Source organism: Chiloscyllium punctatum, chromosome 8, assembly GCF_047496795.1.
Source record: "Chiloscyllium punctatum isolate Juve2018m chromosome 8, sChiPun1.3, whole genome shotgun sequence".
In the NCBI taxonomy this organism is placed as follows: Eukaryota; Metazoa; Chordata; class Chondrichthyes; order Orectolobiformes; family Hemiscylliidae; genus Chiloscyllium; species Chiloscyllium punctatum.
Genome location: NC_092746.1, coordinates 56,369,501 through 56,384,877, shown reverse-complemented (window position 1 = coordinate 56,384,877; position 15,377 = coordinate 56,369,501). Strand labels below are relative to the sequence as shown.

At 37.4% G+C, this 15,377-nt stretch overlaps 1 protein-coding gene across 6 annotated transcripts in view; it reads right to left on the bottom strand.

The window, feature by feature from the left end:
• Positions 1-2,008: 2,008 nt before the first annotated feature.
• ikzf1 (IKAROS family zinc finger 1 (Ikaros)) overlaps positions 2,009-15,377 on the bottom strand; it is a 93,019-nt gene continuing 79,650 nt past the window's right edge. For 5 of the 6 annotated variants that reach the window (XM_072575606.1, XM_072575607.1, XM_072575604.1 and 2 more), the window contains exons 7-8: positions 9,025-9,156; positions 2,009-5,592 (exon numbers count right to left, since the gene is read on the bottom strand). In XM_072575606.1, coding sequence (XP_072431707.1) covers positions 4,868-5,592; positions 9,025-9,156 — 857 coding nt within the window. In that variant the 3' untranslated portion in view covers positions 2,009-4,867. The remainder of the gene's footprint in view (positions 5,593-9,024; positions 9,157-15,377) is intronic. The other variant, XM_072575609.1, reaches the window with a different exon arrangement.

Sequence of the window (15,377 nt, the reverse complement as noted above, 5' to 3'; positions counted from 1 at the left end):
ATGTCCCCTTTTGCCTCTATTTTGCCTTTTATATATCTAAAGAAACTCTTACAGTCTTCCTTTATATTATTTAGCTTACCCTCATATTTAATCTTCTCCCTCCTTATTTCTTTATTTGTTGCCTTCTGTTGGTCTTTGTAAGCTTCCCAATTCTCTGGTTTGGGAATTCACTGCCCTTTGCTGCATTATATGTTTTCTCTTTCTGGGGTCTAGTCATAACATTGATAATTTATTTTCGAGTATTATTTAACTGACCATAACATGGGCTGATGTCAGGGCTGACATTTCCACCCAAACAGCAGTGTCTGTAAAAGGCAACCATGTTGTGCAATCTCTGAAAATTTACCGAAGAAAGAGATTCTATTGTGTTTCCATGACCCTTCCATTGCAAAACCTCTTATAGCCAATTCAATTCAGTACAAATACAGATTCCAAACAGTAATACACTAAATAATTAGGTAAATGAGTTTTTGAATTTGTTTGCAGGTTTAATATTGTTCAGGATGCCAATAGGACTCCTCAGCTCTCTTTCAACAGTGCTATAGGAACTTCAATGTCCTGAGAGGATAGAAAGTTTAACATCTAATTCAAAGAAACACACCAGCAATAGTGAAGCACACCTTCCATTTTGTACTGAAATTTTTCAGTTAACACTATCAATAATACCATTCTCCCCCATGTCTGCGCGAGTTTCCTCTGGGTGCTCCGGTTTCCTCCCACAGTCCAAAGATGTGCAGGTTAGGTGAATTGGCCATGCTAAATTGCCCCTAGTGTTAGGTGCAGCGGTAAATGTAGGGGAATGGGTCTGGGTGGGTTGCTCTTCGGAGGGTCAGTGTGGACTCGTTGGGCCGAAGGGTCTGTTTCCACACTGTAGGGGATCTAATCTAATCTTAAATCTAATCTAATCTTAAAACAGCCCACAATAGGGCAGAAAGAGTCAAATCACGTAGTATGCTGACCATCATTTACTCCTCACCTGATGAGGAAAGAATCTTGATTGAACATATCGAGCAGGTATTGAAGGTTACCCTTGAATTATTGTGCCTGGAACCACTCCCCCTCCACCCCACCGTGCTCTGACTGAGGCTTTCTGACAAGTATGAGTTTGCTAGTTTTGTCTCTGGGCTAAATGGCCTGTCCAGACAGCTGTAATATGAGCCTGGTATGTATGGTTGAGGAAGAAAAACATCAGAAACAGCAAGGCAAGGTAATGCAGAGCATGGAAGCTGTGAGCATCTAGATATGCTCAGAGTGAGTGAGGAATAAGAGAGTGAGTGAAGAGCCCCGAGATGCAGCCAGGTCCACTCCATGAGGTGGTTGTGTGTTTCTGAGCACACAGTCTCCTTGCTGTAGCATTATAATGATAGTTGTCAGTGCAGCCTGAGACACAGCATTGAAGAGCAGCAATGTTCTTTAAGCGTGATGTGTCATGAGGGTTCTTACAGACTGAAACACGTCACATGCCAATGTCTATGGGAGTGAGCTTTTGTGACCAGTGCCCAGGGAAGTTGTCCAGAGATGCTGGAAAACAAACACTAACATGAAGATTGTTTGCAGCAAGCAGCAAGTTAAATCTACAAGGTGCTTGCACTGGTTTCCTTGTCAAGTTTTCCTGACATCAAGCTTATATGGTGAGTTTGGTAAGATGGAAGGCTGATTATTATTGACATGACTTGGGCTGTTAAGAAGATGTTTAACAAGCAATAATCACTGTAAATGCGAAACTTGCTACGGCCTAGTGAGAATCCTGCCACACTGCTTGTGAAAAACATAAAAGAGCGTGAGCTGCTCTCTACGTTGTGATAGGCTTTGGCAGACTTCTCAACTGATTCTGCCACAAATCTCACCATAGCCACATCGGTCAGACGCTATTAGATTCCAACTGCCCCCTCATCTTACCATCCACATGGTCTTACATGTTTACATAAATTTGTAACTTCAGTTTAGGTACTTTCAATAGACATGAGACATTTTGAAGAGTTAATACTTTTTAATTATTTTCCTTTTGTCAAGCGAAATCTATTTTTTTCCAGAGATAATGGAGGTCATCATAATACAACTTCAAATGGTAAAAGACTGAAAAAAAACATAACATTTTATCAATGTTATCTGATAAATTGTAACAAACTAAATAAACATTAAAGCATTTTAAAATGTGAATTTAGTATTAGAAATGTTTTTGTACAAAATTTACAAAGACAACTTCCATATTAGAAATGTTGAGAGTTTCTGCTTTCTCTCTCTCCAACCAGAGGATGGTTTCATGTTGTTTTAGTTGATACTTCTTTTTAAATGCAGTATAAATTTTGTTATGTTTTACAAATTTTAAGACACTAATAACAAAAGTTTAAGTATCAGATGTTAAAAGTTGATGCATTATGTTTGAAAGACTAATTTAGGAAAATGAACATAGGGAGGAGGAGAATGTAACTCAGCCCCTTGAGCCTGTTCCAGCATTCAGTTAGGTCACAGCTGATCTGTACTTTTTCTTTACCTTAAGGTTGATTTAAAAATGAACTGAACATTACATTTCCACTAATAGTTTAAAATGAACATAATGCATTGTTCTTTACATTCTAATTACATACTGTAACAGTTTTCTGGTCAAGGCTTTTGTACAAGGTATATACACACTTTTATTCAACTATTGGTGTGGAACATAATTTAGTAATTCAAAAAAGTTTGGGATTTTTATCAATTTTTTTTGGTACCATTATGTCGAATGGTGGATAACACTGCAATATTGTTGGTGATTTAATTGCAAAGCCCTTAATGCATTTGAAAGCTTACCTTTATGATGCTATGGACTGAAATTTCAGGATTAAGGAGGAAAATAAAATTGGAAGCAGACTGTAAGTAACTCTAAGACTACATGGTTAGGTTAAGAGTTTGGACAGAAAGGTGCTGGATACAATTTAGTTTGGAGAGGTATGAAGCAATACATTTTAGAAGGAAGAATAGGAGCGACCATTTTGTACCGGGCAATAAGACTTCAAATATAGTCAGGAAGTAGAGAGATTTTGGGGTTCAGAATCAAAAATGTGCAAGTGGAAGGGTAAATTGATAATAATACTTAATAGTTAAAAAGCAAACACTGAACTTTATACCTTAGGTAACCAAAGCAAATAGAAATGCCAAATTGAGATAAGTCATTGGTTACACTGCATTCAGAAAACTGTGCAAAAGTGAGGACTGCAGATGCTGGAAACCAGAGTTTAGATCAAAGTGGTGTTGGAAAAGCACAGCAGGTCAGGCAGCATCCGAGGAGCAAGAAAATCGACATTTTGGGCATCTAAACTTAGAAAGCTGTGTCCAGTTTGTGGTGTTTTTAAGGAAATCTGTCAAGGCCACGTTGAGTGTGTGGAAGAGATTCACTATTTGCATACAACTCACAAGAGACATTAATGAAGACAGATCAGAGTAATTAGGTTCTTATCAATATAACAAAGAAGACAAAGAGAATGTCTCAAAGTTGTTCCAAATTAGGAGAGGTTTAGTCATATTTTGTTTTAGAGTGCTTCTGTAAAGCACCTTGGGAGGTTTATGATGTTGAAGGTGCTATTTAAATATAACTTGTTGTGAAGATAATTAGAGAACATTTATTTCTGGCAGAAGTGAGTTGGAAAAGACAAACACACAATATCACCAAAAGAACATTAAAGAGATTAGGAGAAACTTATTCACGGACACACAGTTATTAGGACACAGAATTTCCCACCAGTAATAGTGGTAGGACTCAAATCCGTAATACCTTTTAAAAGAAAAGTGAATAAATATTCAAAACAGAAGAAGGGTATTGAATTAGGACAATGCTGATAATTCTTTAGATAGCTAATACCTGCATAATGGGCCAAATGTTTTCTTATATGGTGCCACATTCCGAAATTATAATTTAATATTAGCAACAATATAGATGCATTTTGGTAATTTACATTTTGAGAATGTTCAGCATACTGTGCTACTTCTATTAAACACATCTAAAGATTGAGACATTTTAACTTCATATTTAAATTAACATATATATATAAACTTTGTGTGCCAAAGAAATAGCAACTACTCATCAATATTTCAATTAGAAATGTGAGGTTATAAATCCAGTTTAAAATCTAACAATGTAATAAATAAAACAAACCTATTGGATTTGAAATAAAGATAAACATTAGAAAATACGTATACATTTATAGAATCAATGAATAATAACAATTTTTTTTGTCAGAAAACTGTTTCCAATAATGTAACCAACAATATTAGGCACAATTTCTGTGTAAACGATGAACCTCAAGATACTATGTAGATACGACTCAGTTTTAACAGGTCAAAATGCAAATAGTATCTTAGTGAAGCTCTCAAGTTTTAGCTGGTAATTTATTACAAAAAAGGAGCACAGCCAAAGAAACAAGACATATACATAGTGCCAGTCTACAATTTACAACACTGTATTACTCACATCTATCGATATTTTTTATAAAAGATGCTGGACTAAAAAGCTTTAAACTGTTTAAAAATTCTAGTACCGCTTGTTGCAAACTACAGTAATAAAAATGCAAGCTCTTACCTATCAGTTTGAGGTTTGTGATCAACTGTTCACATATAGATTTCAGTTAAAGACATTAAGCAAATAATTTAAATGCCAAATATGATTAAATACAATCTCCTTCAGATGTATTGATTCTGAGAGGTCTGATGGTACAATACATTGTATAAAACTCTGTTGACATCTTGCAATTAACAATTTTAACAAGAAGGATAAATGAAAAATATACAAAAAAAATTAGATAATGATTTTGGTTTTCTCTTTTTTTTGTGTAAATTGTAATTAATCGCATAAAATGGAAAAGAATGTCCAAATGTAGCTTGAAACAGTTCATTAGTTCATATGAAAACGGTGTTCTCCTCTTGTTATGTGTGAAGAGAATTCATATCTATCCTGGCTTCGGTACCCACACATGTTGCATTCAAAGGGGTCACGGAATCCATGGCACCCCATATGTATTGTAAACATCACATGATCCAGGAAAAGTACCCTGCAGTGTTCACATTTATACACTTTCACATGTTCTCCTTCACTACTAATCACTTTGATGATTTCTTGATTGGGTTCCATGCCTGCTCTCATAATGTCATAGGATCTAGGATCTTCTTTTACTAAAGGCAAGCCATTTCTTGCCTGTGGAGCTACGTGATTTGTCAGGTAAATCAGGTTGTTTCGTTCTTCATTATTGCTCTCAGTATCTGTGGAATCAGGGCAGCTGTTGTTTGGAGATGGTTCTCTTTCTGATGACTGTGATTTTGTTTTCGAAATAAGCACTACGTTTTCTATGGCACCATCTTGGCTTGCGGCACTGTTAGCATGACTCTGTGTATCTGAATGGGTTTTATGCATGGTGTACATGTTGCTTATTACTGGTATCACTTCAGAGCCTCCAGCAGGAGTTTGGACAAGAGGACGCAAGGATTCAGCCCCTAAATAATTGATAGCATTGTTAATTGCTTGATCCAAAACATGAGTCTGCATCATCTCACTCTCCTTTTCATAATTTGAATTAGCGTCATACTGAAGCTCTGAAATATCAAGCTGCAGCTTCTTTTCACCTGTGTAATTAGCATATGAACAACCAATACAGTATTACTTTACACAGACTGGATAAACAGCAGACTTCCTGTTATAAAAATAACGGATCCTGCAGCTGTAACACTTGCATAAACCATAAAATTGCTTATTCTGAAAAAAAAGTCAACACAAAGATTAAACTGTTTCACTCGTACTAATATTAGATAAGTGTTATTGAGATATAATGTGATCTAGGTGCTTTCACTAATTAAAATTGATTTGCATTTCAATATTGATAGCAGAACTACAATAGCTAATGATGTATTTACCAAGAATAGTGCCAATTATTAATTTACTTTATTTACTAGCAAATGTATTTCCAAATAAAGCAAATTAGTACCAATGTTCTCACAGAGAGACAAGTACAGCAACAGAGGGGGTTTAAACAAAAGTAGCAGGTGGAGAGACGGGTCTTACAGCACATGGATGAGTGGTTAAGAAAAGATTTGGTGAAGAGGCAAAGTAATCTAAAATGCTGTATTATTGGGTAGATACGGAGTGATATGCCTTAGGCAGGCAGGAGAGGTTATGTAAAACTAAAATAAAGGTAGAATATGAAAAAAGGAAAAGGGAATTAAACTAGAATGGGTTTGAGTTCCTGTATTTTTTTTTGCCAATGTGGAAGGTATTAAAGACTATTTGTGTGAGTGAAGCTAATTGGCAAATGTCAGCAGAGATTCACTAAGGGAAGGTTGTGCTTGATGAATTTAAATAATTCACTGTGGAAATCCTAGAATTTATAAACAACGAGGACAAAGTAACTGTGGTACATCATATTTCAGAAGGCACTTTGTAAGCTATCCCATAGAAAATATGTTATCAAAATTAAATGAATGATATCAAAGAAACCCATAGTGAATATTCAGGATTAGAAATCAAAGTATAGCAACAATTTTTTTTAGTATCAGTAGCACCAATCTTGGTACTTATTCTCTGTTTCATTTTTAATAATAAATTGCATGCAGGCAGCTGATAAATGATATTCTGATGATACCAAATTAGGGGGCATGGTAAACTCTGAGGAAGATTGTTGACGAATATTTTTATGAAGTGAGCAACTAAGTGTTGGATACACTTCAATTCAATGGATTATCATTTAAGTTTTTGAAAAAAGGACACAGTGGCTCAGTGGTTAGCACTGCAGCCTCACAGCACCAGGGTCCCAGGTTTGATGCCAGCGTTGGGTGACTGTCTGTGTGGAATTTGCACATAGTCTCCGTGTTTGCATGGGTTTCCTCCGGGTGCTCCAGTTTCCTCCCACAGTCACAAAGATGTGCAGGTCAAGTAAATTGACCATGCTAAATTGCCCATAGTGCAAGGTGCATCAGGCAGAGGGAAATGGGTCTGGGTGGGTTACTCTTCAGAGGGTTGGTGTGGACTGGTTGGGCCAAAGGGCCTGTTGCCACACTATGGGGAATCTAATCTAAAAAGGATGTTTTTCCTAAATGCTAAGATTCTTAATACAGTGAAACAATATAAGTAGAAGGTAACTTGATCTTTGAAGGGATGAGTACAAGTAAAAGAGGCTACAAAAAGACAAATAGATTTCTGAGGCTTCCAGATTGGAGCACAGAGAATATAAAACAAGGAAGTGGGTTTGAACTTTTACAATTCATTGGTTAGGCAACAGCTGGAGAGTTGTGAGCAGCTGTATGCTTGTAATAGGGTGGTGGTGAGAAGCATAAAAAGGAGTATTCAAGATTCACTAAGAAGAGAGAATCTATTCATAATGAAAGACTCAAAAAAGTGGATTTTCTTGGGATTGGAACAGAGAAAATGAAGGGAAAAATCTGACGACTGTTTACAAATTATAAATAGTTTTAGGAGGATAAATAATGAAAGACTGCTTCCAGTGGCTGGCATATAGTGTTAGCTGAACTAGAGGGGAGATAAAGGAAAGTCTTTACAAGGTTGGGTGCTTATTGGAACCTGGAAATCTAAAATATAACTGGCTATTAGAAAACAAATATATATAAGTATATAAGGATGTAGAGAAATAACTGGGAAGTGGTTTAAAATAAAGTGCTCCAGTTGAAGTACTGGACTTGACTCAGGCACAAAGGCTCAAATATCATGTGTGCAATTACACTAATTTCTGAACATGATAGGAAAATATATTCAGCAATTTAAAAGTCTCGAGTCTTTTCATCTATTATGATTCCCATTTTAGATGACGTTTATGCTTAATAAGGTAGGGGTGACAATAACACTGGAGCAACATATTTATCCAAAATTCAGCATCTGATTATTAGCAGCAAATTGCTACCTTAGCTGTATATATAAATGAAAATTAAAAAAAACTTGAAAATTTAGTACTTGTGGTTCAGGTAGTTAATGAATAGATTTATGTGGTTGTAAATTGGGCATGTAAACTTTGACACTCAAATTCTAAAGATGTGTTTCCATTCTGAAGCTTTGGAGTAAAATTGCACAAATTTAAAGTTTAAGCTATAGCTCCTTTTGTTCTGAACATGTAAATGGGTTTAAGTTGCCCTTGTAATAAATGTTATTGTACAGAATACATTATTTTGTCCATTATAATAAAGGAGGCAACTTGTTTATTTTAAATAGCTCAATTCCATTTTTGAAATTACTGATAACATAATTTCAATTTGCATATATGTTAACCTCAAATTCAGACAGCATGCCTAGGTAACAGACAAGAGGTTTCATCTCAGGAACGCAGGGCAAAGGACAACATTCTTCCCCTTATGTACCACCCAAATTCCAGCTTCCATGTTGATCAAAATCAAAAAATGTGCAGGACAAAAGTAACTAATTCAAATGTGAAATGACATAAGCCATCTGACATCATACTAAAGTGCTAAATACACACAATTATTTCTTTACTTCTGTAAATTTACAGAAATGACATATGAAATATGACATTACATAACCATAATGCCATTCTAATAGTAAAACATCATGTGGACTTCATTTCATTCAAACCAATACAGAAAAATTATAGTTTGACGTTTTGCAAGCAGTACATCATGGGAGAAATGAATCAGACCTGTTTTTTCCATCTTATAAAGCATGTTCAAAGTATTCCAGTTTTTCAAATTGTTTTAATATAGTAAATTGATGCTTTTGTTTTTATCATTATGAATTAGTTCACAATCTTTTAATGCTGGCAACTTGACCAGGTAAGTTATTTGTCACCTTTTCTCCAATTCACAAAATATTCAGTCAATGCAGTATGATCATATTTTACTTTTAATCTCAAGTAAATAAAAGGCACAAAATTGTTGAAACTCATGTCACGAGGGCAAATACGAAATGAATAAACTGAAGAAACTAAACTCAAATTCAAACATCAAAAATAGCTGTTTCAAACCAGTGTTCACTGCTGTGCAACTTGTGTGACACAGCTAGTTACTTAATGAGTATTGTGATCAAATATTTATACTTACCAACAAACTTTTGTGGCATTGAACTTTTGCGTTTTGCAACATTGCTTGCAAGTCTATCCAGTACCATAGCTCTTTCTGATCCCATCTTGCATACTCCTTCAGTTAAATCATGTGATTTGTTGTCTTCTTTCACTGTGAAACAAAAGAAAAATTAAAATCCATTTATAATTGAATAAGTAAAGCTTGCTGGTTCAGCAGGTTGAAATAACTATGTCACAACTAGTTATTTTCATTAATTAGTTACTTGGCTCATCCAGCCTTTCAAACTGACAGCATTTTGTCCCAATCAGAAAATAACTTACACTGTCAAATCCATAAGAATCAGAAACACTGAAAGCACAGCATTGATTAAAAACAAGTCAACCACAGTGGTAGCAAATAGATATACAAAGTAATTTGCATGTTTCTGGTAAATTTTAGTCCTGATCGTTTAGTAAGCTATGGTGAAGAAATGGCCTTAAGTTGCATTACAACAGACATTTCCTCCTGAGTCTGGAAGAACAGGAAAGGAACAAGAATTTACAGAATATTTTGCAGCTCAGTAAAGAATAGCAATATTCTAGTGGCAGCACCTCAGACATTGTATTAATCCAGATTCATCAACATAGTCCAATAGTCTACTACAACTAAATCATAAGAAAAATATAACGGCACTTATACGGGGGAAATACGTAACTACACATCTGCTAGTATGTTGATACACATTAAATACAATTTAGGCCAGAGACTATACTGTCTAAGGATAAACCAAAACAAAAGCAGCAGTTTTGGTTTTGATATTATGTCTGACCTTTGGGAAATAAACTTGTTTTTGAACATAATTATTCCCAACTGCCTATCCTAATGAACACAAATGGATAAAATAGGTCATCAGAGATTCTGAAAATTATTTTTCAATAGTATTAGGGATTAGGCAAGATGAAGGCTCAGACTTTCCCCATGACAGGGAGGCAAATGGTGGAAGTGGCTTAAAATTGTAAGTCCCATTGTGAACGTGGTACTTCTGATTTTTGCAGGTGCAGGAATAGGGACAGTGCACTCTGATCTTCCTGAATACACATTTTACAGAAGCAGCATGCCATTCAGCTCAGTAACTGGCTTAATTGATATGGAATGTTATTTTAAATTCATTAGTGGGATGTGGGCATCATCAACTAGCTCAGCATTTATTACCCACCCCTAAATGCCGTGGTTAAGATCTGTCCACATTACTGTGAGTCTGTAATCACATGTCAGCCAAACCAGATAAGGAATAGCAGATTTCCTTTACTAAAGTACATTAGTGAACCAGATGGAATTTTACATGAATTGACAAAAGTTACATGGTCACATTTAGGTTTGCTTTCTTTTAATTCCAGATTTTATTGAATTCAAATTTCAGCAACTGTCAGGGTGGGATTCAAAGCCATGTCCACAGAACCTTAACCTGAATTTCTGGATTAGTCCAGTGGCATTACTGCACAACCACTACACTTGTGCTCCCCTCAAATCTTGGCAGCTTTAGAGTGTGAAACCCAATGTTTGCAGATTAGATGCTATAAGAGCAGGTCTGGACTTTGTGGATTTATTTGGATGGCCACGTTACCCCTGTGGACAGGTAAGGTACCCCTTTGTATCCAGTACTCAGGTGCCCTTTGGGTATGTTAGGTCTCCTGTGCCATTGTTAAAGTAGGCATAAGTGTGAGAAAAAAGTGCATAAACCTAATACTGTCAAGCCTATTGGAACTGTCAGCAGACCTGTAAAACATAACTGTCACAACTGCCCAAAGCACCTGTCAAAAGGCCCTATCAAAAATGTCAGGAGGTTCTGTCAAAGGGAACTCTCAACTGGAACTATCAAAGCAGTTGTCCATATAATACCTGCCTATGAGATGCCATACTGAATCAAAAGCCTGTTAAAGAAATCTGCCAAAAGGAGCTGTCAAAAATATTAAAGGGAGCTCTTAAGAGTTGTTGTGGAAAGTGTCAAGAAGCCCTGTCAAATGTACTATCAAAGCAAGGTGTAAAGGCATTTAAGACTCGTGCATGTTATACCTTTAGCAAAAAAAACCTGTTGACAGCATTAAAAATTATTGTTTACTATCTCACTGCCTGTTAACATAAAGTATGTCGGCTTCCATTATTAGTGTTGGATGACAGATTACACAACTGTCCATTTTCACAGTAGGGTGCCTGTAATTTATCAGTTTAATTGATAGTTACTAGTGGTTATGGCCTCTTGAAGTGGGATGTTGCTTTAAAGGATGAATGAAATGTTGTTTTAAGGCTTTATTTAGTTGAATGAATATAAATATCAGATATCGGCTTTTGTGGATTAAGGTGCTTTTTCTAGTATAGTCAAGTCAATAATACATTTTATTTGTGCAGAATTTTGTTCTATCTCATCTCTGCATGGGTCAAGAGGTCTGACTATAGTGGTTATGAGGTGATTTGGCTTGAAAGGTGGAAGAATAAAAGGTGGGTGTGGGCAGTAAGTTGTCACAGGAACTGTAAAGGGGCAGGGTTAACACGAAGGGCATATGGGGTCATGTGAAATGGTCCAATGAACATAGGTTGACATGGAGGGCATGTGGAATCATGGAGAATGGCAAAGGGGCATGGGTTTTCATGTAGGGCATGTAAGGTCACAGGTTGGCATCAATGGGCCATGGGAATTATGTTGTGGAATAGGGTGTGAAAGACTACAGCTGGAGGGATTTCTTTTGTTTTATTCTTTTTTTTAAATTAAACAACAAGACAATGCCAGAGTATGAAGGCAGACCTTCTCTGTAGCCAGTCACTGCACCCTTTGCTTTTGATCTAGGGTCATCCAACCTGTCTCCCAAGAAGTCTTGCCAACCATGAGGAAAAATCTGACTTGCCAAGCTTGCATTTGTGGAGCTCAATGCTGTGCTTTAAGCCTGGGCTTGTGAACTTGTTAAAGCAATGTTCCACCCATCTCCATTTCACTTCTTCTGCCCAACCTATTAAAACTGTCCTCTCTGCTTCCTTCATCTAAATCTCTTCAGCTTGGTTTAAAGATTTGCCACTGCCTACTAACTTCCCTCTGTGTGAAAACTGCACTGAAGCTGAGATCTTTGTGGGGTTGGGTATATCCAACGACACTCAGAACCAGGATCTGAATGGCCCCTGCCTCATTTACAACAGTTGGGGAATGGGGGTGGGAATGGGTAACTCACACATGGGGAGATACCCAAACTCAGCAGGACCATTGGAACCGAGTGACCTATTTTTGCTGGAGTGACAGTTTTATAACACAGTCTAGAATCCCTACAGTGTAGAAAGAGGCCCTTTGCCTCATTGAGTGTCCACCGACCCTCCAAAGAGTGCTCCACCCAGACCCAACCCCTACTCAATCCCCATTATCCCAGATATAGCATAGCCAATCCACCTAACCTGCACATCTGGACTATGGGAGGGAACTGCAGCACCCAGAGGAAATCCACGCAGATACAGGGGGATGTGCAAACTCCACAGAAACAGTCACCCAAGACTGGAACTGAACCCATATATGAGTTGCAAATTGTACATGAGTTACAAATGTTTACAGCAGGTGTAAATGTACATGAAGGGTGGTTACGGTGTGTGGAATTATTGACTTATCAAGTTATTTAAATACCCTACCCTTGAAAAGTTGAAAGCAAAACCTGTGTCTGTAATTGGAAAAGAAATTTGGAGCATGAAGTTCCTGTGTTTGTTTGTAAATAAAACCCTAAGCACCATTATTATGTATTTATTACTACTTGACTGCTTACAAACCTATTAGCACCACAATTGGTTTGGGGTGGGGGAGGGGTTTCATCAGTTTGCTTCATTCCATTTCAACTGTGATTATATTTTTACTAAATTCCTTTCTCTCCTACACCTCCTGATTCACAGATTTTACAGGAATGATTTTGTATCCCTTACAGATAATTAATCCAAATAATAACATACAAGTGTTATAAAACAGTATCACGGGGATTGATGTAGCCTCCAGTTGTCTATAAACCAATTCTACTCTGTAATGTGGAACCAGTGACAACTGGCTACATTTACATTTCAGATAGATATGATTGCTGAAGGTGTAAGCCATAAATTCCAGGTGATTTCCCTTGTCTTTCTGCAGTATTCCAGTTAAACCAGGAATACAGCCATTTTGCAGCTTCCCCTACAGTCTCCCACCAAAGTTAGGTAAGGTGACTGAGAAAGTGCCTACAGAATTTCAAAGCCAGAGTTCTCAAACAGTCATGTATTAAGTAAAGGAAAGTTCCTTTAATGTCCTCAAACTATTGGATTCAGTGAAATACTCCTGAATCACTACAGCTATGCAAAGAAAAAGAAAGATTTCCATTTACTAAGCACTTTTGACAGTTACTGGATATTTCGTAGTGCTTTACAACCAATGAAATCCTTTCTCAGTGGGCACTGCCATAACATAGGAAGCATGGTAGCAATGTTAAACTGACCAGATAATCTGTTTCTGTCATTTTGATTAAGGGATAGGCATTAAACAGGATACTGAAGAGAACACCTCTACTCCTCACAATTCTTGAGCAGGTAGTTGGAATTTCAGTTTAATACCTCCTCTAAAAGATGGCATCTCCAACAGTGTAGCATTTCGTACTCCTGCGCTGGAGCGGGAACCTGAATCCATAACTGTTTCATTCAAACAGTGCTGCGACAGACAATTGATGGTGAGGAACCTGGTATTTTTATTTATTAGAAAACTAGCTTTTTGAGTGATTGACATGCTATTGCTTTTCCTCAGCAATGATATTTAAGATGATATCCACCCTTCATACACACAGTTTTCCATTTAAGAGAGTTTGTGGCTAAATGGATGACCAGCAGCGCTATGGTTCCAGCACCAACAGGAAGGAGTGCTAGCTAGTATTGGAACTACAGACAGTATGCAAAGCACACCTCCTAAAAGGAAACCCATGCCAGAACTAGATACCAAGTTAAGTAAGGGGAGCATTTTGAGGGGGCCAGGCCTGTTGAGGAGCATAAGCAACCAAGTTTAGAAGGCCAGGATGGATGATAAATGGGCAAATATTATCCAAGGCCTGTAAAGGAAGACCTATTCCCTTGCACGGCAAAGGCCTGCAGTTACTTGTCCATTCGAGGGCATCTAATGGGCCACGCAAAATGCCCGAGTTACTTAATATCATGACCATCTGCTCACAAATTTCTAACAGGTTGAAGACAGACATGTAGGTAGCAGGAAAGGAAAGTATTGGATTTTGAAAACCTCATTACCACCATCAAAGCAATATAGTGAGAGCCTCTTTCATCTATTTCCCTGGTCTTCATACTTTCAGTGAGTGGAAACAACTTTCCTTGGTCAAATCTTCCATACATGTCCTTTCCCTAAATCTTTCTAACAGGACTATAGGGTAAACACAGGAGGAATGGTCCCAGTAATGGAGGAATCCAGAACCAGGGGTCATGGCTTAAGGATACAAGTAGGCCATTTAGGATTGAGATGAGGAGAAACTTCTTCACCCAGAGAGTGATGAGCCTGTGGAATTTTTCATTACAGAAAGTGGTTGAGAGTGAAACATTGAATGTTTTCAAGAAGGAATTAGATTTAGGAGTAACTCTTAAGGTTGAAGAGATCAAAGGATATGGAGAGAAAGCAAGAACAGGATAGTGAATTGGATGATCAGCCACGGTTAGACTGAACGGCAGAGCAGGCTCAAAGGGCCCGAGGGTCTATTTGTGCTCCTGTTTTCTATGTTTCTATATTTGCTACATGGAGAACAAACTCACCTTCTCATGGCCAACTTTCTTGCTTTTGTATTCAATACTTCTATTTGTTATATCCATGTTCCCATGCAATTTGCCAATCATTCTTGCACTATCAAAGGTGATTGCTCTGTAATGGGAATTTAGTGCCTCTCAGCACCATTGTTGCTTTACTAGCTGAGGATTTCAAGCATTCTCTGTTTTCACTCTTTCAACATGCCCTGCCATCTTCAGAGATTTATGCACATGAACTGTCACACTCCTGTATTTTGGCAAACCTTTTCGAACTATGCCAATAGATCAATATTGCCTCTTCCTTACCCTTCTGCTAAAATGCTGTAGTGCACAAGTCTCTGTATTGAATTCCATCGATCACTTGTCTTCCCATTCCATTAGCCTATCTATGTCCTGTTAACACTGACCCATCCGCAACAGCCGTCAATAGCCGTCTCTTTTAAGACTCGAGGATGAAGTCCATTTGAATACCAGGGCTCATCAGCTTGCAGTTCTAGCAGTACAGCTTTCCTACTGATTAGAATTTCCTCAAATTGTCCTCTCCTTTCCACTCCTGATTTAAAGCTATAACTGGGATGTTTTTGTGACCTCTGTAGTGAGGGCAGAAA